This window comes from Dicentrarchus labrax, unplaced genomic scaffold (assembly GCF_905237075.1).
Source record: "Dicentrarchus labrax unplaced genomic scaffold, dlabrax2021, whole genome shotgun sequence".
Taxonomy (NCBI): domain Eukaryota; kingdom Metazoa; phylum Chordata; class Actinopteri; family Moronidae; genus Dicentrarchus; species Dicentrarchus labrax.
Window position 1 is genome coordinate 8,602,669 of NW_026136723.1, and position 26,133 is coordinate 8,628,801.

Below are 26,133 nucleotides of genomic sequence, written 5' to 3' on the forward strand. Positions count from 1 at the left end.
GCCAGAGGGTGGGCAAGGATTTTTGAGGGGGTCCATACACTAATAAAGGAAGTTATTGTGTTACTCCAACCTGGTCCCAAATGAACCCCCAATGAACCTTTTTTAGACCATTTTCATAACCAAGATGCATCTCTCTTCCTCTCTCTCACTCACTCTCTCTCAAACACACACACACACACACACACACACACACACAGAGAGAGAGTTTCATCAAGGGATGAGAGTGACTCCAATAGTGTCTCTCTCATCCCTTGATGAAGCTGTATAGTCAAAAGAAAACAGCCATTGAATATTATACACAAATGATCTATTGCTACAAGCTAAATCAAAATAAGGCTTAATCTATAAAAAATCACCCTTTGTTACAGTATGAGGCTAAACATTTCAATGTCTGAACTGGGCATGCAATTTACTGCTTCTGTACGCTCTGACCTGGTGGTGGTGGTGGTAGAGTAGGTCCTTGTGTCTGACCACACTGACTTGCCTGGCTAAGCCCAGGTTGGGAGCTACCAGGGCTGTTGATATTGGGACTGGGGTCTGTCTGGGCTTCATTTGTGCCTGATTTGCGCTTCTTTAAAAAAAAAAAGTCAGAAATATCTCCCTTTCTCTTCATTGTTATCTGTCCCTATACAAAATAAGACAGCCTGGTCACATCTCAAGATTGTGTCAGGCAGACTCTTGAACTATTTTTTCCCTTTCTCATGCTGTAGCTTACATTAAAATCAACGATCATCTAGACTAGTCGGCACTAACTAACTGGTTTTAGACCTTCACAATAGCAAACGTGCTTCATAGACATAGAGATAATCTCAGAGCATTCATTACAGTTTATTTTGAGTTCTGGTAGGAAATTCTTGCATTGATTTGAGTTGATTACATTTGAACTGAGTTGATTTAAGGTCTCCACATTTACTGAAAGCTAACTAATGGTATCACATTTTCCTTAAAACTAAACTAAAATTAGCTTTTAGCCTTTCATAACAACAGCTACCCTACTCGTGCAGTTGATCTAATGGGGACAAAATCTCTACTCCTCTAGCTTGTCAGCTTGTCAAAAGTGTGATAACTATGATTCACCTCGAAACTACATTAAAACTTACTTGAGAATGAGGTATTTCCTGAAAGTAGGTTCTGTTGATCTTGATGTTACTCTGCCATCAACACGCTTGCCTCTTCTTCCGTTTTTTTCCAAACACTCGTAGTGACCTGTCAATCAATTGGGGTGGCACCTAGGGTGTCCAGTCAGATTCCAGAGGGGTCCAGTACTACCCCGGCCACCCTTCTGGCTCCACTCCTGCTTTGTGGTACCCAGTGGGATAAAAACAATAATAACAAACTGGGAATTCATGGGAATTGAATGTGAAATATATTATCGGAGAATCAGCGGCAATAAAAGAAATCGATCAGGGCACTTGATAAAAAATAGGGAAAAGACAGCTTTTTGAGCCACTTCTGTCCAAATTTGTCATACATTTGAAATGAATGTTCAGAAAATTTAAATGTTAATCAATGTGCATTTCCATCCACTACTGTATTTGCGATGCTCTGTCTCGCTCTAATTCGCTATCTATGTACTGTAGCTCGACCACAACTGTCTCTCTCTCTCGCTCAAACAAACACAAACCAAAGGAAGCATCATCATATCGTTATTTTGCATGGACAGCAAGCCAGACACAGACATTGAAGCTGGGTTTGGTCAATAAACTGCTTGGTTAGCGTCTGTTTGGGGAACATTTCAGGCTGACTGTGGAGTAGTTTGGTCGGTCTGATTGACAGACCGGCCAGCGTATACATTTATTGTTGTTCATTTTTGTTTTTATGTGTTTTTTCAGTTTTGTTATGTGAAGCACTTTGGGCTGAATGTTTGTATGAAAGGTGCTATATAAAGTATTACACCACAAACACAGTGACTCATGTAGACATCTGAGTCTCAATAAACATGCACCGAGATCTGCTTGTGCTTGTTTTAATTAACTGTAATCCTGTAAGAGACATGGGAATCTAACAGTCACAATCTCTAACCTGTTCTTAGAATGACAGCTGCCACACCCAGATGACATGATGAACATGTTTACTCAATAGCCTGTGTGCCAAAAATGGCATTTAAAAAAAGGTTATACTTCACAAGGAGTGCGGGTCAGCCCCAGTGTTGGGCATTAAGGCCTTTCTAGTAATAATATTAAAGTAACAATATTACTTTTCCTAGTAACTAGTAGTAGTAACTAATTACTAATAGATAAAATAGATTTTATTGATCCCACACTGGAGAAATTCCCTCACTACAGCAGCTCCAGATACAACACAATCGATGGAAAATACACATCAAATAAAAATACAAGATATAATAAAAATATAATAAGAGTTGTATATACACTATATACAGCTTTTATATACAGATGGGATTGAATGGGTTAACATTGCACAGGTCGCAGCAGGAAGTAGTGGTGTAAGAATAAATAGAATTGCACAGGATACAATATATACAGCAGTATAATGTAGAGGGAAAATAGGTCATAAACATAGGGATATATGAATATACAGGTATAATATTAATAATGCACATGTAAGAAATGATGTATGTGAAAACTGAATACAGTACAGGTATTAAATAGTGCAGAAAGTGACTGTGATGGCAGATATTATAGAGACAAACAGTGCTATATCATGTTGTTGCTGAGTTAAAATAAATAATACATTTCAGTAATAATATATGGTTACTCCCCCCCAAAATATTTAATTACATTTTTTATCTGGCGTTGACCGTTGCTATCTTTCGTTAAAATGACTCGTTATATTAGATGCTGCTAATTAATGTCAAATCTATGAGTAACTTTAATGTTAAACTTGTATGTTGTGCTCTCTGCGGTTGCCATGCTTACTCAGTCAAAGGTAAAACCACTGTACAGTTCCAAAAGCTCCAAACGTCTTCTCTCTAGCTGATTGTATCACATCCATTTCAGGAGTTGCATTCTCCCAGTTAACCCTTGCACACATCAGTAATTAAGTTTTCCACTGGATCAATACTTTAAGTGTCCTGTATCATGAAAAAAAGTGGATTTAGCCAACATTGCCATTTTCATAAAATTGAAGATTGCAATTTTGCTATAGTTGTTCTCTGGCAGCAGTATATTTGTAGCCATCATGAAGACTCAACCCTCCATGCCAGACTTCAACTAGCGCTGTGAATTCCACTTCAACAAACTGTGTCCAAAGGGGCAACTGCAATGTGCAGAAGAAGTAAAAACAACATTTTTATTTATAGTCTTAGTATTTGGTTTACTACACTTTTCACACTCTTTTTTTTCCTTCATCTTCATCTTCATCTCCATCTTCAACGGCTCAGTGCCATTTGCATGTATTCATATGTTTACCAGACAGTCCTCCCTACTGCCAACAACTATCACAGGAACCTGACTTAAAAGTACATGCTGCCCTGGTCGCATTACACATCTGTATGTTGACTTCAGGACTGTACGAGTTTATGTAGATGGTCGTCATATGTATGGTTGGCCAGAGCTGTCTATTGCAAAATACAAAATAAAAAACATAAATGCAAAATGCCACAACCACGGCCACATAATAATAGTAATAATAATTATGACAATAAACAAAAAAATGATTATAGGTACTGCTACTACATTCTTACTCTTATCAATTTCAATAGTAATAATGGTAATGGAACATAAAACAACCACTACTCGTGGAATGTAGAAAAACTGAAAGTTTTGGCCACCTTGTTAAACTGCCATGTTTCTACAATTTCCCAGATCGGGCAAACACTAGCTGTAGACTTTTGCGGCCACCGTAGTTTGTCCTACACACTTCACAGCCTGTTTTTATTGCCAGGTCGTCAAATACAGACGCGAGCGGTGTTCCGTTAGTTACAATCTGCAACTTTACCGCTGGATCCCACTAAATCCTACACACTGGTCCTTAAATACCACAACAGCCCAAAACATTAGTTTGATACTTTGGAAATATACACTTATAATTTTAGGCTTTCAATACCAAATAGTATTACACAATATCAATTATTATATTTTTTAAATTTCTTATAATATTATTTAATTGCTTTATTAAATGTTTGATGTGTAGTACTGCCTTTTCCACTGTTCTTATTCTCTCATTTCATCCATTTGTTTGTTGCACCTGAAGTATGAAAAGTGCTATGTACAATTATTAGTATCCTTATACCACAATTAGACCAACAATTTGACAAAAATAAATAGATGTTCACTCAGCAATCAGTGAGAGAAGTGTGAGCGACGGGATGAGGCAATCCATTAGCCTGTATTCTGTTGTGGCAATCCTAAAGCACTGGCCAAGATGCTAACTGGAGTAAAATATAACAAGGGGAACGTGTTGCTCTTAGGAGGAGGCTGACTAGAAGGAGCACATATTGGCACAATGACACTGGCATCCTGGCTCTTGTCCACTGCAGATGAACTATCCACAATCTGGATGAGTAACTAGTATGAATTAGTGTATTAGTATAATATTTTACCAATAAATAAAAAGTATAATGGTAATACAATAATATAATGGTAGTATAATGTTATTGATGATAAAAATAGGGGTATATCCATTTTAATTTCATATAATAGTATACTCTATAGCCTACCACTTGTATTAATTCCAACATGTATTATTTTTGTAGGTTTTGCTCCTTCCTTTTATCTATTCAGGGAAGGTTCACTGAGAGGAAGACTCTCTTTTGCAGGAACACCTTGATGAGATTTGCACAGTTCCACATTTATACCTGGAGGTTGTCCAGTGCAACCAGTCTGATCTGCGGGTTACTGACCAGGGTTAAGGGCCTTGCTCAAAGGCACCTCAGGAACCCAGATTTATCCTGCCGGTCTGGGGATTGAACCTTCTGTTCACAAGCTTGCTTCCATAACCTTTTAGGCACTCTTTAAATCCTTGTGCAAGAAAAATGGTCTGCAAGGCTAGATTTTATGAAAAGTCAATCTGTTATAAAGAGTTTGGTCTAGACCTGCTCTATTTGAAAAGTGTCCTGAGATAACTTCTGTTATGAATTGGCGCTAAACAAATAAAATTGAATTGAATTAAATTGCGGAATGTCACAAAACATGCTGTTCCACTACTTTTATTTATATTTATATAATGGATATATATATATATATATATATAATGGAGGATTTTCAGTTTCAAAATGGTAGATCCAGCTGGGCTGGGTAACAAAAGTAACGAAACAAGTAGTTGACTTTAATTAGTTTTGCTGTTCAGTAATTAAGTAAAGCGATTTTCAGCGAGTTATTTCTTTTTTTAAATCAGTAATATTTCATGTGTAAATTATAAAAAATGTTCAAGTATGTAAATTAATGTGGTGGACACTTAAAGCATCATACAAGGTTTATGTGCTGAACCTACTGAATTGTACAGTGAGACTCAAACAAAAATGTGCTCTCAGAAAAGGGCAACTAAGTGGCTAAGGTACACAATACCTTAAGGCAGACTATAAAATCCCTAGCTCTTTTTTTTTATTGTTTTCACCTGTTTTCACTTACACCTAGTATAAATAGTCCTTGTCTCCCTTTGTCTTTGTCAGTTTGTCTTGTTCAGTAGGTAAATGAGTATGGTCAAGTGTTCCAGTTCAGAGTCGTGCATTTGGGTCCACCTATATTGTGTCAGAGGTCGTGACAAAAGGTTATCAGCTCTCTGGCTGTTTGCTCGCACTTGTTCTTACTACATAGCTGAGTGATTTCCAGTTATGAAAATATTAAACAATCTACATTAGATCTCATCCTCCTGATAATGGCTTGTCATTGCATTACTTTTTTGTCATTGCATTTATTTTCATATGTGATTCAAGGTACTTGTAAGATGCAGTCAGGTAAATCTAGATTCCATTACCAAAAAAAATCCTGCCAGGCACACTATTTACTAGATTAAATGACTCCCAATCTTTTGCCTGTTCAGCTGCCTGTCTGTCATTATGCGTGTTTGAGATGAGTCTTGCCTGGAAAGAAGAGGAGTGTAGCTAATTCCAGTCTGGTGAGGAATAAAAAAGCATCACTGAAGTTGAAGGAAGTGGAGGCAATAGGAGTCTATTATTGTACGTAGGTGGACACAATGAACACGTCCATCAGTATAAATTAAAAGGTATGATAACATTTCCTGACTGATTACTTCACTTTATAAATCACTTAAATTGTGCAGAAAACAAACATTTGACACGCTTTTTTAAAGGCTATTTAAATGAAATTAAAAGCCCAGTCTGACCTACTGCAAGTGACTCTCCTCCGGCAGGAGTGCTTAAACCAACATGGGATTCTTTATGGATATAAATTCATGCATTTTAAAATGCATTCAAGCTGACTTGGTGGTGTCACAAAGAACTGCCTAGTGCCTGCTTTACATCCTATATCCTAGAGGAGGACAGCTGATGACATCAATACAGAAGCCCAGGTCCCAACTTCTTGCAACTGGTCAATTCATACAACAAATTAAAACTGTATAGAATATGTATTAATGGTGCAGTCAATGGATTTGTGTATATGGTCATATGACTACATTCTTGAAGTGGAAAACAGGAGTGGCACACCCATGCGAATCAGGTCAGGCCATTTGTTTTCTGAGAGATGCTCCATTACTGGCTACGTAATTATAATCAAAGGATTTGAACAAAGGTGGGGATTTTTAAGAAAACACCATGCACAATAACTGGATCAGTGTCTTTCAAAATTGAAAGACCTGGACCATTTCTCAGGGGACTTCCTTCTAATACAGTTCACATGCTGGAAATAACTTAAGTAAAGCACAGGGTGAACCCAGTAGCAGGTTGAATTAACATTTAATTAAACTTCATGGTTCACTTAACTGGATTAGACTAGTTATATTGGTTCGGTCTAACACCCACTAAATGCCCACTTGTACACTGAGGTAGATATTTGAATGCTGTAATCATTTCGTCTATGCATACTGTTCATATTTCTGACACAACTCTAATGTAAGCAATACAGACACAATCCACTGTCCTTCTTACTGTCCTTATTTGCTAAAATGCATTCCAAAGTTCAAGTAAAATGTGGCTTAGTGGTCAGATAAATCCAGGAGTAGATGTCTTCAGCTGTTTTACTCCTCTTAGTTCACATTTTCCTCTTCATGTTAAGAAAATAGGAAAAAGACCTACTTTTAACGGCACCAGCTTAATTTTCCTCTGTGAAAACCGCATTTAAGCTTCAGAAAGCATTTTGTACTGTATGTTGTCATCCCATCACTTATTAATATTTAGTACTATATTTTATAATAGTGTGAGCAATGAAATGTTAATAGTTAACCACTTTTTATAGCTGAAGCTAAAGGAAGTTGCTGTTGTTACATTCATGTGATGAGACAGTTTTTGACTTTGTTGCCTAGCAATGTCAGAAAACAATCTGCACTCACCTACTACTACAGAGGAAGCAATTGAACTTTACCTAGTTTTACAAGCCTACATCAAGACATGTAAGGGAATATTGGTGTCTGACTATTCTGTAGAGAACCTAAAATGGGTCAAATGTCTTAAGTCTAATTCTGAGGGTTTAATTATGCCTTCAAGATCTGCCAGACAGCAGGACACACAAGCCAGTTATATTTAATATTAAATTGTCCAAAACTGTCTGAAAAATTGTTAATCTTTATCTGATATCTCTGGAGCCATTATTGGAACAAAATCATTTACAAATGTGAGTGGGGAGTTGTGTACAAATCCCTCCTCACACATTTGCAACAGTCCAGTGTGTAACATATAGGGGGATCAATTGGCAGAAATGGAATATAATATTCATAGGTTTGTTTTCATTAGTGTATAATCATTTGAATATAAGAATTTTGATTTGATAATGAGACCCTGCTCCGAGGAGGAGTCAAATACCCTGGACAGCTCCCACAATCAAGACATCACAGGATCAGCACGTTGACACCAGTTGCAGTTTGTAATGTTAGAAAGCACCAACAGTTCAACATTTAGTCAATACAATTAACTCCATAATCTGTATCCAGTTTTCTAAATTTGTCTGTTAAATTTTGTAGTGTGTCTGAAATAATAAGTATCCCCACTATAAAAGAGGCCCACTCAGGGTTAGCTGTGTACCATTGGCAGTATATATAATAGACAGAGCTTCCGGGTCTGTGAAATGAAGCCAACGTGTAAGTGTTTCAAACCTGCATTCTATGTAATGGCCAGCAGGGGGCAGCTCTATCGGCCGCAATAAAACACAGATACCATGCAGTCTTATGGAGAAATTAGCCGACTTCTCACTTGATTTACTAGTTCAGTAAAAAGTTTCCTAATGAGTATATGGATGGTAAATGGTAAATGGACCTGTACTTGTATAGCGCCTTTCTAGTCTGTGCTTTTACACTACATGCCACATTCACCCTTTCACTCAGCGATGGCAAAGCCCATTGAATAGAAACTAATGCATTCATACACATTCACACACTGATGCATAGCATCCTGTGACCCCCTGCCGGTCTCAATCTCCAGTTCCAAGTCTTCTTCCATACTGCATGATGTTCATTTAGTAAATTATGATCACGTTCGGTTCAGTCCAGATCAAACAGAAGATAAAGCAGATTATGCTTTTGCTTTTTTATTAGGTGATAAACAAGCTGTCCGCAGTGTTTTACCAGAGCGGCTCGGGCTGCATAATCTGGCTAGAATAGTTTCTGGGTAGGTTTAGATCCACAGATCACAAATAAATTGTTTCCAACCATCTAGTCACACATTTCTGAGCCCTCTAGAGACAGGGCCAGTCTGTTATAGTAGAAATTGGCTTTTATGGTATAGGGAATGCTATATAGGAATACATTCTGTTTAACATGGATTGTGTACAGTTTGATATGTACCTCAGGTTCGGGGACATGGGGACAGCTGGGAAAACCAATCTTTTTTATAAAGAAGTAATTGATCAGCCGCTTTACTGTGATCATAGGGTGTATGCGGGCCATGGCTACGCACTGAAACGAGCTGGGTCCTGTGTGCTCGATGTGCTTACTGGCAGAACTTGCTCTATGGTTTACAGACAAATACATGTTCTTTGTTTCCATGGCATTGTTTCAGGTGTCATCAGTATTTCCACTGATCAGGTGTGCCTGCTTTTGCATAATAAAATGCCAAGAGGCTTGGCCAAAGAATGTAGAGCTGGCACGTGGAACAAGCTGTTTCTAATTCCATTTTTGTTATTCGAGAGGGCATAATTACAAATGTAGGTAAAAAGCAGGGAAGCTAAATGATTATTAGAATAAATGGTATAATTAAGTCCAGGTCTAGTTTGTCTATTCATATTTTTATTATTATTATTTGGTTTGGGGTTTTTGTTGTTTTACTATTATTATTATTATTATTATTATTATTAGTGTGTGTACTGTTTGTTTGTTTGCTTTTAGTTTTGTATTTTTTGCTATGTATAAGTCATATATTGTTTTTGTCATTATAAATATATCTCAAGAAAAATTCTCACTAAACTCAAGGTGTGAATTACCTTTGTAAATGTGTACAGTATCTGGGATATCTGGGTTTTTGGAGTTGTCCTCATTGGGTTAATCTGAGTTCATACCAGGTGAACTACTGCACCACCCTTGAGGAGCTCTGTAACATGAAACAACCTAAGTTGTTTACCAGCTCTCACATGAGAACACCTTGACTATTCAGCTATTGTTTCCTCTCCTCCCTTTCCTCCTCCTCCTCCTCCTCCTCCTCCTCCTCTTCCTGGTGCATGTATGAAATGCTCCTGTGCACATGCAGTCTGCCGTAGTCACGTAGACAAAGTGCAGTTTTTGCCTTTAATGTAGATGAAAGTATTTCTGCCAACTTGTGAATGTGCAGTGCACTCTACTGTGCAGTACTGGATTTCAGTTAAATAAACCGCACGCACACATGACAACTCATTCTGGTTAATGCAGGCAAAATGCACAGAAGATAATGGACTAGTTGTAACAAGAATATTAATGGTAAATGAAGCTAATTCAAAGGCTAAAAAATACTGTAAAAGTACAGTTCATAAAAGTGTTAGAATGTGCAAGGTTCCAAGCACCAGCTGAGCTACCTGCAGGTACCTATTTTTTTTTAAATTAATGTTTGTACCTATAAGGGCCTCTTATTTGCCTAATGATTTTTGATTTTGCTCTTCAATGCTGCATGATGTTTATTTAGTAAATGATGGTCCAATTTAGAGTAAAATAGACGATAAAGCATAAAAAAGTCATTCTCAGTGAGTCCGTCCAGCTAAACGCACCAAACTCGCTAGCGGCTAAAAGAGGCTAACTCCCCAGTTTGTGTTGGACAGCAGCTCCTCCAAGAAAGTAGTTCCAATAGGTCCATGTCTGGTTAGATGCTAAATTGATTGGTTGATGTACTGTTACTTAAACAATGACAATAAAATGATATCTAATCTTAATCAAGTCATTTGCAGTAGACATGGGGGTTTTGAAGTAGAAAAAAACATCATGAATAAACTTTATTCATTATCTGTTTCTATGCTTAGGTTGGTAACAATAAGCTTTCATGTAAGTCAGTAGCCTACCAGCTACACTCCCACAGGCATGAAACAAAGTCCCTTGTGTCCACCACCTGCAGTCCTCAGGATAATTGAAAACATCTCCAGCCTTAATCATCATACTGGTGTCAAATGAAGGGTCTTGTATTACATATATTTCCCAGTAGCCTCTCCTTATTTTGAGCATTAACTGGTGACTTTACAAAAAAATATAGATTTGTTTAGCCACCACTTCTGTCCTCATTCAAACATCTCAACAACTATTGAATGGATTGCTATGAATTTTTTTAGACAGTCATGGAGCCCAGAGAATGAATCCTCAGGTGATACGTTTGGTGATTCATTTGTGCTAATTGGCTAATGTTAATGTGCTACCACCTTAAGAAAAATGGTGACAATGCAAGATTTGTTTGTTTGTTTGTGTGCTGTGTGTTCCATTTGACTTGTGTGCTATTAAGTTTCCATCCACCTGCTGTTGTAAGCATTTGCAAGTTGCACATAAAAGACCTAAGTGGAAATATAGAAAAAAAGTCCAAATATCACAAAAAAAATATGTTAGTGGCAGATGAAGACATCAGATCTGTGTTGAGCGATGAGGAGACTGTGACCTTCCTAGAATTAATACATGAAACCAACTGAAAAGCAGTAGGAATCAAGGTAATTTGTCAATTTACAACAAAGGTTACTTCGTAAAATGTAAGTTGCAATGCCTTCAAGCTTCACACACAGAACATATATTCAAATATTTTCATTGACAATAAAATAAAACAATATATACATATTTACATATACAACAGTAAAGTCGCATAATCATCCTGTAGCCTAGTGCATTTTGAATTTGTAAATCTGGAATGTGAACAGCAGCAAACAGATAGTGTTGATAATACAGCACCCTAAGGTCCAAGCTGGGTTAGGTTAGCTCTTACATCTAACATCTACAGATGTTCTACCAGTCTGTAGTGGCCAGTGTCCTCTTCGTAGCGGTGGTCTGTTGGGGGGGAGGCATCGGCACTGGGGGTGCCAACAAGCTTAGCAAGCTGGTGAGGAAGGCCAGTTCGGTGGTGGAGATGGAGCTGGACAGTGTGGAGGCTGTGACTGAGAAGAGGATGAGAGGGAAGCTGAAAGCCATCATGGACAAGCCCTCTCATCCTCTCTACACTGAGCTCAGGCAGCTCAGGAGCACGTTCAGCCACAGACTGACTCAGCCCCTCGTTTGTACCATCAGCCATCAGACTCCACAACGCCACAGCACACAGTACCAAAGACTGGTTTAAAACTCCTACCTCCAACGCACAAGCCTTTTGCACTATTTCTATTTAATTTCCACTTTAGTAGTTTAGTAGTTTTAGTTTAGTTTTAGTTTTTTAGTTTTAGTCAAGTTTAATTTTCTGCTTATATTTTGCACTCCATGTCCTACTTGAACAATGCATAGTGTATATACTTTACTTTATAGTTTTATATCTTCTAATCAGAATCAGAATCAGAAAGACTTTAATAATCCCAGGGGGAAATTACTTTCGTTACAACTCCAAATCAACATACAACATATTTACAAGACACAGGGGCTGCCCTTTTTCAAACGGCCGTTTTGGTCCCCTGCTGTTTTTACCGTCCAAAAACAATGTTACGCTACAGTAAGCCGTCATGTACTAGGACAAGCTGAAGCCTGTTTCCCTTAGTTTAGACTGCCCACAAGCTCCTCGATTGGCTCTGCCGTTTCTTGTGTGATTGGCCGTCCCCGCTGTCACTCCATCTTGCTTGCACACCAGTCTGAGAGGAGTTTCAGCGCACTGAGGAGGTTAAAGACCTGGCCTCGCAACTGCATGAAGCACAAACGCCTGAACAATGTGGCAGTTTGTCACATACACCGAGAAAGGCTTGATGCCTTGGACAGGAAGAAACTCTGCCAGGAATTTATCTCTGCCAATGATCGAAGACAACATGTGTTTGGAAGCTCTGGATGAGTTGATTATGTTGACCCTTCTGTGGTCTTTGGCTCAAATTGACCCTTGTTCACTTTTCATTTACATCAAAAATAGGATTTTCTTCCATATAACTGCCTAAAAATGACAGTGGTTCTCTGTTACACTCATTTCAAATAAAATTGATTACTTGACTACTTACACTGAATTATGGACATTTTATTCAATTTCTCCCCTTCTGTGATATTCCTGCCAGTTTGACCTGCCCACCACTAGGTGGTGCTATGTAAATGAGGTCTCTTAACCATATATTCCAAAAATAAGTGTAAAATTGGTGGTACTGAGTTGGAGTGAAGTTGACTAACAAGGTGAAACACAGAATTGGGTGATGATGTTTTGCTACATGCTTTACAAGCAGTAAAAACCAAAAAAGGAACAGTAAACTTAAAAGTAGCAATAGAAAACTAGAAGAACTACTAGAAAACACAGTGAACTGAAAGAGTTAGAGTTTTATTAAAAATACTTGTGTCCCCCCCACCTCTGAAATCAAAATTTCGTCCTTGGATTGACCCATCTAAAAATATATATATTAGGTTGACCCCCCCTGCCTGGTATATGCCCATATCTTTCAAACTCATGCACAGTTTGTAATGCTTTCTATTGGAGATAGGTGTAATATGTGTATAAAAAAATAACTTGAAATAAAGTAGAACAATTTTAAAATACATTTGGAGTTAAAAGACACAGAACTTACAAAAAAAGGAAGTGTGTGTGTGTGTGTGTGTGTGTGTGTGTGTGCGTGTGTGTGTGTGTGCGTGTGCGTGTGCGTGTGCGTGTGTGTATGTGTGTGTGTGTGTCGAGGTCACTCACTGTATGTGGCACTCATATTGGGCATCAATATATGCCCTGTCTCCTTCTCGTAGGATTCATTTTAATTTTGAGTGGTCATATACATTGTTGAAATCTGGGATTACAGGATTTCATTTGTTCAAATGAATGTTTTACATTGTAGGACAGGAAGTGCATCTCTGTCTCAACATCACCTGTCCAACAGTGACCACATATTACTATATAAGTTTTCTTTTGGTTTCTACGTTGTTTGTGTCTTCCCTTTTCAATTTCCAGGTTGTGCTCACTGAGCCTGGACTTGGTTAGGATCTGTCTCTGCTGTCTCTCTCTGACAGTAGATATTCTGCCCATTCATAATCTCTTTTAGGCTCAGAACTAATTACTAACTAACTAATAAAAGGCCAAGTCAACTGCCAAACATTTATTTTCCGTTTCTCTCTTAAAGCTAAAGTACTTGGTGCTCATGTTAATGCCACTGACAAATAAAGGAAGACACAAACAGAGAAAGAAATTACCATCCTTTAAAAACACCAATTTTCTGCTGCTCCTTTAATTTCAGAATAACTTCATGTTCATGCATTCCAGCATGAGGTCCAGTTCTCAGCTGTTTGTTTTTGAGAATCTCAAAGTAATGGTTCCAGTTTCCATCTCTGTCTGCTCCAAACCCAAAAACATTGACCTGGGAAAACAAACACACCATGAATCTCAGCTGGATTTGAATAAACGCTCCATAGAATTGTCTTTCTTATTTCTGCATACAGTACATTTCTGCATATTCTAACTTACATTTCATACTGCTATGGTGCTGCACTCCACAGTGTTACTAAATAGGGTTTCTGAACACATCCAGATAAGCTGGGTAGAGTTAAAATGATTTGTTCTCTCTCACAAGCAAAGGCAGCCATTTTATAAAGTTCAATTTGAAAAAAATGTAAATGTGAGAAGTACTGACGACAGCAGACGTTACATTGTTTCTTTTGTGCCAGGATGTGTTGCCATGTTATGGTTCTTTCACATGCTCAGATAAAACAAACAAATGTCATCCTACAGTAAACCCTATCAAAATGAAAGATTCCATGTCAAGGTGTTGTCAATGAGTATGCTGGCATGAAACCTTTGCTAGCCAACTGAAACTGATGTTATCATGATTCTTTTGTTTGCAGGATAGAAGGTGCCTTTTATGAACACAGCACTCCTGTCAATGTAATGCAAGGTGTTGGACATAAAGTAACCTAAAATAAAATCAAATATGTGGAAGGTGTGATTGAGATGTAAATTGAGAAGCTAGAAAAACATTGAAGTTAATGGGTTTACAGTTTTAGAATCATATATAGCTTGATATTGATTTGGGGACAAGGACATGGCTGGATAGCTAGCTTGTATTGTTAAACATACTGTCAAATTATATTTACCGTTTGTCAATTGTTGTTATTCCCTTTTAATCTAGCTAGCATAGCGTTAGCTCTGTGTCTCGTAGCTGAGCCAAAGTGTTCTACAAACAGAGGGAACTAGAAATATCTCCCATTGCCAAGTCATATCTAAGGCTCATCCTATTGACTGGAGTAGTGAATAACGTTTGCATTGCATTAGAACCTTATGGGATGGTAATGATTCTTCCAGGTATTAGGTAGGAACTCAGGTGTTACCAGGGAAATGAAGTTATGGCTAGTAAAAAAGTTTAGATTTCAATTGCAAAATGCATGAAAATATAAAATATTGATCTTCCTTTTCTTTCTTTGGCAAGTGACCATTGTATAAGTGGGATAATGCCCTTCGAGGTGTCTATTATCAGGAATTAATGGACTTCCCTGAAGCGGAGATTCTGGCCTTCATTCCTGATAATGGACACCTTCCCGGGTATTATTTCTTACTTATCTGACATGAGTTTGTTCAATACAGATTTGTTCCCTCACCATATTTGGTTACGCTGCATTTTCATCATCCCACAACTTTAGTCCACACTGAGATATCTCAACAGCTATCAGATGGGTTGCCATGACGTTTTAGTACAGAAGACGCATCAAGTGTGTGCACACCCAGGCAAAAATATTACTGCAAGACACAAAAGAGAAAAAGTCTGTACACTGAGGGGGTCCAAATGATTATTTTTATTCCCTTTTTATAAAGCAACGTTTCAATCTGCAAGATCTCATTCAGACAAATGTCAAAAGAAAACAGGCATTGCTTGAAGAGGCACAGCAGTCCACTCAAATCACTAACACCTGCTGGTCAGCAAGCAGCAGGAAAAAAATCAAGCCCCACAAGATGGCAAACAGAGGATAGAAAGTCCTAAAAACAGTTTGAAAGTTCAATGTTAATATGACAGCACCTGATTACACATGGGTCATTAATGGAAGAAGCAAAGACTAATTATCAAACAGATGCAACAGAGGAAAAAATGTAAGTGTGAACAGGCAGGAACAAATACTCTAAAGGCAAATCACATCTTAAATCTGGTATCTGTACACATTATAGGGCCTCTGTGTGGAAGAGAAAACATTTATATACACACATAATTCATATCAATGACAGACCCATCTAAAAATATATATATTAAACTAAAGGTTGACCCTCCCTGCCTGGTATATGCCCATATCTTTCAAACGCATGCACAGTTTGTAATGCTTTCTATTGGAGATAGGTGTAATATGTGTATAAAAAAATAACTTGAAATAAATTTGAACAATTTTCACTCACTGTATGTGGCACTCATATTGGGCATCAATATATGCCCTGTCTCCTTCTCGTAGGATTCATTTTAATTTTGAGTGGTCATATACATTGTTGAAATCTGGGATTACAGGATTTCATTTGTTCAAATGAATGTTTTACATTGTAGGACAGGAAGTGCATCTCTGTCTCAACATCACCTGTCCAACAGTGACCACATATTACTATATAAGTTTTCTTTTGGTTTCTACGTTGTTTGTGTCTTCCTTTTTCAATTTCCAGGTTGTGCTCACTGAGCCTGGACTTGGTTAGGATCTGTCTCTGCTGTCTCTCTCTGACAGTAGATATTCTGCCCATTCATAATCTCTTTTTAGGCTCAGAACTAATTACTAACTAACTAATAAAAGGCCAAGTCAACTGCCAAACATTTATTTTCCGTTTCTCTCTTAAAGCTAAAGTACTTGGTGCTCATGTTAATGCCACTGACAAATAAAGGAAGACACAAACAAAGAAAGAAATTACCATCCTTTAAAAACACCAATTTTCTGCTGCTCCTTTAATTTCAGAATAACTTCATGTTCATGCATTCCAGCATGAGGTCCAGTTCTCAGCTGTTTGTTTTTGAGAATTTCAAAGTAATGGTTCCAGTTTCCATCTCTGTCTGCTCCAAACCCAAAAACATTGACCTGGGAAAACAAACACACCATGAATCTCAGCTGGATTTGAATAAACGCTCCATAGAATTGTCTTTCTTATTTCTGCATACAGTACATTTCTGCATATTCTAACTTACATTTCATACTGTTATGGTGCTGCACTCCACAGTGTTACTAAATAGGGTTTCTGAACACATCCAGATAAGCTGGGTAGAGTTAAAATGATTTCTTTAAGGTTTTATCTGACAAGCAACCTCTTGTTATTGTTCTACGGTGGCCGACAAAGGCAAATGCGCCGCAAAAGGGCAAATGCGCTGCAGACGGCAAAGCGCTGCAAACACGGGAATGATGCAAAACCAAAACACACAAACACATAAAAACAAATGCAACAGAAAAACGCAGCAACAGAAAAATGCTGCAATCACAGAAATGGAGCAGAAGCACAAACTTACAAACACACAAAACAACTGCCAAAGAAAAATGCTGCAAATACCAAAAACACACAAAACAACAAACAACGCTGCAAATTCACTCGACGGAAGTGCGCCAGGCCACTAGGGGGACCCGACCTGAGGGATGGACCAGTCCTGTGGGACCAGACCCGAAAGACATGAAGAAGAAGAACAATGTTGGCGGAGAGGAGAGTAAAAAGATAAGTTTTCCTTTATGTCTTTTTAAAACACTTGGCCGTAATCTTTTATATTAATATATAATAATAATAATAATAATAATAATTAATATTATAATAATAATAAATACTATTATTATAATATTATTATAGAAGAATATTATAATAATTCTTCTATAAAATGATATTATAATGATATTATATATATATATAATTTAAAAGATTATGGCCAAGTGTTTAAAAAAGACATAAAGGAAAACGTATCTTTTTACTCTCCCCTCCAAAACTTAGCCAACTTTCTTCTTCTTCTTCTTCTTCTTCTTCTTCTTCTTCTTCTTCTTCTTCATGTCTTTCGGGTCTGGGCCCACAGGACTGGTCCATCCCTCAGGTCAGGTCCCCCTAGTGGCCTGGCACACTTCCGTTTTGTCGAGTGAATTTGCAGCGTTTATCTCTTGGAGTTGTTTTGTTGTTTTGTGTGTTTTTGGCATTTGCAGCATTTTTCTTTGGCAGTTGTTTTGTGTGTTTGTAAGTTTGTGCTTCTGCTCCGTTTCTGTGATTGCAGCATTTTTCTGTTGCTGCGTTTTTCTGTTTGCGGCGCGTTTGCCCTTGTCGGCCACCGTACTGTTCTCTCTCAAAAACGAAGACAGAAAAAGCAAAGTTGTTTTAATACAGCAAACTGCATTATGCAGGTGAACATCATTTCTATTCTATTTCATTTACTACTACACTTTTAATGTGTAGGCTGCACATTTAACAGTGTAGTAGTAGATTAAATAAAATAGGTTACACCATCATCCATCTAAACTTGAGACCAATCCTATTTTTAATGTAAGGCCATGGGGAAATATCCCGGTGCTCCCGATGGCCAGTCCGCCACTGCTCCAGGGTGTGGCTCCAGGGTGTGGCTGCAGGAGGGAGCCCTGGTTTCCCTTTTCCGGCCAAGGTGCTGCTACTCCTTCTTGGCCGCTGCACTGAATCGCTCTTTGTCTGGCCCGTGTCTGATATGTGAATTTTGTTTACCTTTGGACAAAGCCAAGCTAGCTGTTTCCCCATTTCCAGTCTTCATGCCAATCTAAGATAACCAGCTGCTGTCTCTGGCTACGTAACTACAGATGTGTAAGAGGATTTCCCAAAATGTCAAACTATTGCTGTAACCACAGCTGTAGCAGATTAGAAAATGCATGATGTGTGATGAACACAAACATATATGTTTACTTATAAAGATTAGCAAAGATGACGTTTTATTATTTTAAAGCTACAGGAGATGTTTTTATAAAAAAATTTTTTGTCATATTTGCTGAAACTTTCACTATACTGACAGTAGCAGACAGATAATCTGAGAAAAATACAGGTTCCTCTGGCTTGTCGTAGTGCTCTTAATGGCTTCTTAATCTTCAAGCCTCCAACCCAAAGCATCTTTATACTTTTCTCGGCTCTGATTGGTTGTTTTTGTTCAGGCCTGGTGGATTCTTGCAAATGCCATTAGGAGCACTAGAAGGAGCCAGAGGAACATGATTTTTCACAAATTATCGGTCTCATACTGATGTCAGGATATAGTGAATGTTTAAACAAATGAGATAAAAAAGTTATTTTTATAAAAGTTACCTACTGCAGCTTTAAGATTTGCATTTATATTTATTCATGGCCTAGCACTCTTCTTCTTCCTTGCCTTCACTGGTGCAGTTCTTGGTGTTTGACTGCCACCAGATATCAGTAGGATAGCATTAAGCTGTTGGCACAATGTGTAATGTGAACTTACCTCATCACACATTTGCGTGCTGAGAGCCAAAGTCAGAAAGCCAGTGGATGGATAATTGCCCTTCTTTCCCAACCACATTTCATGAACATATTTCATGAAAGCTGGATTGAGGATCATCACCTGTTATGAATCAGACTTAAACTGACATTAATCTGACATTTATAAAACATTCCTTTCTCTAATAAATGCTCGATACAATACAAATCACTGGATGACTTGATACTCACCAAATCTTTGTTAGCTCTCCTCGCCTTGTTAGCACTGTTTTCCCTGTTGGATGCAACATTAATTGTTAAATTTAGTAGAATGTAAACTGATTACCAAGTATTATTTGGTAAAAATGGTGTAAGACTACTTTACCTAGTCCAAATTAATTCTAATGCTGCCCTTAGTGTAAAGAAGCAATTTTATTCTAACACATTTGTCACTTCAACTTTATAAGGTGATAATATGTCAATGTTCCATTCACAGATTACATGCCCTGCGCACACATTAACAAAAAAAAAACTATAGCAAGAATTTTCTAAGTAAAAGTGGAAAGTATTAATTACTTCAACCAGGGTTCCAAACCGGGGGTCAGGACCCCCACTAGGGGTGGATAAAGGAGGTCTAAGAAAAAAATACACAGTAGGCCTATATAATCTCAGCATTTTGTTTATTTTTGTGAAGAAAACTAAATGAAACTGTTATTTTTAATGTTTCAATTATTATTTAAGATCCTGAACACAAGCTATATTCACTGAGCGTACAGTCTCTTCTAAACAACCTCGTCCCACTTTAGTAAATATTAAACTACTACAACAATGGCCAAGCATTAGGGAGAAGAAAATGTAGTCTATGAAGTATATATGATTAAATTATTGTTAAAAATGAAGGTTCATTGAATAGTTTATACCTCTGCCACAGCGTACAGTCACACACAAACACCATTTTTTCATTCATATTAGATGTATCACTGTGATCCTCTGTGAGCTGAGACCTACCCTGGATCGAAGGATTTGAGGAGCCATAGTAAATCATCGATCTTGAATGGAAACAGCACAAGATGTGTGGTGTTGTCCAGATTTATAGCACTCTCTGGATACATCACATGGTGTGTTGTTTTGTTCCCAACATCTGCTTCATAGCCTTTGGTACGGCCATGGTTCATTCTAAAAGATACAGGGGATACACATTTAATATCATGTAGTTGAAGAACAATAACATGGTGATTGAAGTTGAATTGAAGTTGCATGGCAATCCTGAATAAAAATGCTGCTGACCCTTTGTATGTGGCAGAATTGTGGCTCTACTAGATTTTTCTACTACACAAAATAAAGTTCCTCAGAATTTGTCTCAGTGTCAACATCATTGTCCAAACTAGACCAGGGATTTAACTGAACACTGGTGATTTACCTTATTATGATATCATGAGAATCAATCAGAGGTCCATAATGTGATCCCTTCAAATTACCAGAATTCCCCACCACAGCACAAGTCCTGCAGCGGTCAGGGCTGGGTCCTACAACATCTGGAATGGGTGGGAAAATCTGAAACAGCCTGTCCACTGTTGTCTTGTAGAAATCGAAGTTACGTCTTTCATTCTGGATGTGCTGACACACATAACAGAAAATTCAGTCCTTCATTCATTCCAGCATCAGTTTGCAATTAAAGTGAGTTGTAGTATGTAAGCTACAATACACAATACAAGATGCAATTCATAATAGGTCCCATCCAAGTCATGTAATGTTGAGTATCTGCTGATACAGAGTCCCGATCCAATCCAGTATTAATTTTAGATAATACTGTGCACAGTTTAAGTATATTAAAGTTACTCAGATCAATCCAGTGCTTGACAATTGAATAGCTCTGTATTGCAGTAATGCACTGTTTGTTTTACTTTCATATTCGAGTATAAAATAACAAACCCTCATCGTTGCAGCCTCTGTATTCAACTCAGTGATCTTTTGCGCAAATTACATTTATTAGTTAAAGCTGCAAGCAGCGTTGGGCGGGACCTCGCAGTCCACGCAACTCGGGGTGTGCTGCGGCCACGTTACGTGCCGTTGTTACACGTGCGGACCACAACATGAAAATTTCATGTAAATCAGTTCAGAATCGCCACGCAGGGCTTACTTTCTGTTGCCAGTAGGTGGCGCTATCACTATGTCTGAATATTGTCATGTAGACGTGTTCAAGGCAGGACTGTTATCAATCACGTTAAGTTTCATTGAGATTGGACCATGTACACTGAAGTTGTGAGGACGTGTTACAGAATATGTGACGTTTAGTGGACATGAGTTCATCATGTTAGTAATGAGTACTATCTGTTTCATGGCCAATCGGTGGAATTCAACACATCGCCACAGGCACGCGGTTTGATATACAGTCACAAATAGCACAACTTTTGATCAGCAGTATTTTTTCACTGTATTGACCAATTTTGAAGTTGATCCCATAAATTCCCTAGTAGGAGTTTGTTCAAATACAACGAAAAAAAAAAACGCTCAAAGTCGGCAAAGTGCCAGAAATGGCACCAAAGTTTGACATTCAGTTCAATCTGGCCAAATTTGACGGCATGCCACAGACACGCCCTTCAACGTACGTGTACAAATAGCTCAACTTTTAATCAGCACTATACTGTAACTGTACTGACCAATTTTGAAGCAGATCCGATGAATTCCCTAGGAGGAGTTTGTTCAAATACAACACGAAAAATCAAAGAAAATGAGAAAAATAAAAAATGACCAACTTTGATGCCACGGACATGCCCTTCAACGTACATGCACAAATAGCACAACTTTTAATCAGCACCATTTTCTGACCGTACTGACAAATTTTCGCACATTTCGTGCTCTAGCGAAGAAAAATTATAGGCGAAAGTGGGCGTGGCCTATATTGTTTTTTTTAGTTTCCTGACACTATACAGGTTCTTCTTGGGGTATAAAGGAACAGAAAAAGTGCAGAAAACACCAAAAACAGTCAGAGTCTCTAAAATTATTAACACTGAAATTATGTGTGTAAAGATAAGTTGATATTTACCTTCCACCAAATGAAATCATCCTCTGAGCTTGTATAGTTTCTTGACAAAAAGGGTGTTGGAGAAGAATTGATGAGCTCCCTAAACCATGGATCACTCTCTGTTAAACATTTGTGACAGGCACAAAGACCTGAATTCTCAGGGCCGAGGTAATGTAAAGACATATCCCATGAATATCTAGATAACACACCAATGGCAGTGATACACAGTAGGTAAATGAGAACTTGGGTGTTGCCCAATCTGGGAACCATCTTGGCAGCGTTTTGAATGAAGAGCAGATTCTGTTGATACAAAATGTGATGAAACACACAGGTGAGTCAATATATGGAAAACGTGTTATGAACAACATTAAAAGAAATGACTGTCACTTTAATATGCAACCACTCCTAGTTTGGCAGGTGTTCTCAGGCGGTGGTAGATAAATATAGACAACACAATGAAAACATAAATGCCACCTGTTTGTTTGGCAGCCATCAGTATTTTAAAAAACTCCAAAGTAGTTGTCTGTATAGTGGAATAATATTTGAGACTTTGGTCAAACTGGTAATAAGTAGTTTAAGAGGTAACATAAGGCACATTTTGAGACAAGAGCAAGAATATTTAATATTCATATTTACCATATTAATAAATTAACATAAAATGTTTTTTTATATCTTTCTTCTTACCTTCAGTAGTTTCTTGGATAAAAAATACATTACATAATACAATATTATGCCAGACAACAGCATAGGAAGAACTAAAGCCACAGTTACTGGCTGGGTTGAGTATCATTCATAGACAAAATCATTTGCACTTTGTATTTCAGCATTCATCCCATTAAAAAGCTACACTCTGTCACTGTATACCAAGTTATACATTTAATCTCACAATCAATTGAAATTTGTTTAAGATATAAATATAGGTATATATATTATCTTACCGAGAGAAAGGGGTGAGGCAACTGAGGAAGAGAATGCTGCCGTTGAACACCTGGTGTACTATTAAGATACAATCGTGGCACTGGCAGAACGGGAAAGGACTACCGTAGGTGTGTTTGGTTAAACAAAGGCACACAGTTGAATATGTATGGTCATTCTGTTCCACTGGATGAGTTAACATCTTGTTTTTCTAGCATTATGGTTCAGTAGACTTATGTTTTGTTGGCCCCTATAACTCAGTTAATTCAGTTGCCTTCAGTAATTTGTTTTATTTAATCTTTTTGGGGAATATAAACCCAACTTTTGAACTTTAAACAAATGTTATTGGCAGTGTAAAGACTTTACTACTATTTTGATCTAATTTATTTTTATTTTTTGATTGTATATTATGTACTTATAATAATTTGATAGCAAGGCTCGGTTCTACTTTGAATAGCAAATTCCAAGGGCAAGGTAGGTGATACAAGTGTGTGTGCACCTGTGCACCTGCTATTTTGATTCTATTATTCCATGAATGTTCACCAGCATGCTAAAACATGCAGAACGGCAGAGTCAAGATAATTATAGAGCATAGGTGAATAGGTGTGGTTATTATAAAATTTTATGAACACAGCACTCCTGTCAATGTAATGCAAGGTGTTGGACATAAAGTAACCTAAAATAAAATCAAATATGTGGAAGGTGTGATTGAGATGTAAATTGAGAAGCTAGAAAAACATTCAAGTTAATGGGTTTACAGTTTTAGAATCATATATAGCTTGATATTGATTTGGGGACAAGGACATGGCTGGATAGCTAGCTTGTATTGTTAAACATACTGTCAAATTATATTTACCGTTTGTCAATTGTTGTTATTCCCTTTTAATCTAGCTAGCATAGCGTTAGCTCTGTGTCTCGTAGCTGAGCCAAAGTGTTCTACAAACAGAGGGAACTAGAAATATCTCCCATTGCCAAGTCATATCTAAGGCTCATCCTATTGACTGGAGTAGTGAATAATGTTTGCATTGCATTAGAACCTTATGGGATGGTAATGATTCTTCCAGGTATTAGGTAGGAACTCAGGTGTTACCAGGGAAATGAAGTTATGGCTAGTAAAAAAGTTTAGATTTCAATTGCAAAATGCATGAAAATATAAAATATTGATCTTCCTTTTCTTTCTTTGGCAAGTGACCATTGTATAAGTGGGATAATGCCCTTCGAGGTGTCTATTATCAGGAATTAATGGACTTCCCTGAAGCGGAGATTCTGGCCTTCATTCCTGATAATGGACACCTTCCCGGGTATTATTTCTTACTTATCTGACATGAGTTTGTTCAATACAGATTTGTTCCCTCACCATATTTGGTTACAGTGCATTTTCATCATCCCACAACTTTAGTCCACACTGAGATATCTCAACAGCTATCAGATGGGTTGCCATGACGTTTTAGTACAGAAGACGCATCAAGTGTGTGCACACCCAGGCGAAAATATTACTGCAAGACACAAAAGAGAAAAAGTCTGTACACTGAGGGGGTCCAAATGATTATTTTTATTCCCTTTTTATAAAGCAACGTCTCAATCTGCAAGATCTCATTCAGATAATGAGAAACTTTAAATAAAACATTATTTTACCAAGTCAAAATATTGAGATACTAAGTCATTATTTTGAAAAAAAATTGAATTATATTGACTTAAAGAATCCTTTTTTTCCGTCACACTGTCTTCCATAAGAAAAAGCAAAGTTGTTATAATACAGCAAAACTCTCAGACATACTGTCTGACTATAACACCTTTGCTATCCCGTCCATGATAGAGAAAAGTATTTTTAATTCCGTAAACTTAATTAAAAGTTATTTACCCTTATTCACAGTTATCATGCAGCTGGAACCACGAGACGCACAGCTAGCATAGAGACTGGTAACAAGGAAACAGCTTGCTCCATGGTGTGGCTCCAGGGTGTGGCTCCAGGAGGGAGCCCTGGTTTCCCTTTTCTGGCCAAGGTGCTGCTACTCCTTCTTGGCCGCTGCACTGAATCGCTCTTTGTCTGGCCCCTGTGTCTGATATGTGAATTTTGTTCACCTTTCGACAAAGCCAAGCTAGCTGTTTCCCCATGTCCAGTCTTCATGCCAATCTAAGATAACCAGCTGCTGTCTCTGGCTGTGTAATTACAGATGTGAGAGTGGTACTGATCTGATCGGATTTCCCAAAATGTCAAACTATTGCTGTAACCACAGCTGTAGCAGATCAGAAAATGCATGACGTGTGATGAACACAAACATATATGTTTACTTATAAAAGATAGCAAAGATGACATTTTAATATGTTTTTTTCATATTTGCTGAAACTTTCACTATACTGACAATAGTAGACAGATAATCTGAGTCGTAGCGCTCCTTATGGGATTTGCAAGGAAACAGCAGACATGAACAAAAGCAATCAATCAGAGCCAAGAAAGATAGTTTCTTATCAGATTATCTGTCATGATATAGTGAAGTTTCAGCAAATATCACACAAAGTTATTTTATAAAAGTTACCTACTGCAGCTTTAAGATTTGCATTTATATTTATTCATGGCCTAGCACTCTTCTTCTTCCTTGCCTTCACTGGTGCAGTTCTTGGTGTTTGACTGCCACCAGATATCAGTAGGATAGCATTAAGCTGTTGGCACAATGTGTAATGTGAACTTACCTCATCACATATTTGCGTGCTGAGAGCCAAAGCGAGAAAGCCAGTGGATGGATAATTGCCCTTCTTTCCCAACCACATTTCATGAACATATTTCATGAAAGCTGGATTGAGGATCATCACCTGTTATGAATCAGACTTAAACTGACATTAATCTGACATTTATAAAACATTCCTTTCTCTATTAATGTTTAATATTTATGCTCAATACAATACAAATCACTGGATGACTTGATACTCGCCAAATCTTTGTTAGCTCTCCTCGCCTTGTTAGCACTGTTTTCCCTGTTGGAGGCAACATTAATTGTTAAATTTAGTAAAATGTGAACTGATTACCAAGTATTATTTGGTAAAAATGGTGTAAGACTACTTTACCTACTCCAAATTAATTCTAATGCTGCCCTTAGTGTAAAGAAGCAATTTTATTCTAACACATTTGTCATATCAACTTTATAAGGTGATAATATGTCAATGTTCCATTCATAGATTACATGCCCTGCGCACACATTAACAAATAAACTTTAGCAAGAATTTTCTAAGT

At 37.7% G+C, this 26,133-nt stretch overlaps 2 protein-coding genes and 1 long non-coding RNA gene across 6 annotated transcripts in view; 1 reads left to right on the forward strand and 2 right to left on the reverse strand.

Moving 5' to 3' along the window:
* Positions 1–25,580, reverse strand: part of LOC127358231 (CMP-N-acetylneuraminate-beta-galactosamide-alpha-2,3-sialyltransferase 1) — a 52,909-nt gene extending 27,329 nt beyond the window's left edge. Inside the window, exons 1-7 of one of the 3 annotated variants that reach the window (XM_051391195.1) lie at positions 24,262–24,400; positions 22,011–22,289; positions 20,385–20,581; positions 19,973–20,140; positions 19,217–19,259; positions 18,990–19,109; positions 15,370–16,632 (exon numbers count right to left, since the gene is read on the reverse strand). In XM_051391195.1, the coding sequence (XP_051247155.1) occupies positions 16,465–16,632; positions 18,990–19,109; positions 19,217–19,259; positions 19,973–20,140; positions 20,385–20,581; positions 22,011–22,289; positions 24,262–24,264 (978 nt within the window). In that variant the 5' untranslated portion in view covers positions 24,265–24,400 and the 3' untranslated portion in view covers positions 15,370–16,464. Of the gene's footprint in view, positions 1–15,369; positions 16,633–18,989; positions 19,110–19,216; positions 19,260–19,972; positions 20,141–20,384; positions 20,582–22,010; positions 22,290–24,261; positions 24,401–24,765 lie in introns of those variants that run through there. The other 2 variants (XM_051391197.1, XM_051391196.1) reach the window with 2 other exon arrangements.
* Positions 1–26,133, reverse strand: part of LOC127358227 (CMP-N-acetylneuraminate-beta-galactosamide-alpha-2,3-sialyltransferase 1-like) — a 136,787-nt gene that overhangs the window by 30,272 nt on the left and 80,382 nt on the right. Inside the window, exon 9 of one of the 2 annotated variants that reach the window (XR_007882401.1) lies at positions 22,928–23,007. The gene's annotated coding sequence lies outside the window, so the exon portion shown is untranslated. Of the gene's footprint in view, positions 1–13,796; positions 13,956–22,927; positions 23,008–26,133 lie in introns of those variants that run through there. The other variant, XR_007882399.1, reaches the window with a different exon arrangement.
* The window catches only part of LOC127358236 (uncharacterized), an 82,332-nt gene that overhangs the window by 3,549 nt on the left and 52,650 nt on the right, over positions 1–26,133 (forward strand). The window lies entirely within an intron of this gene.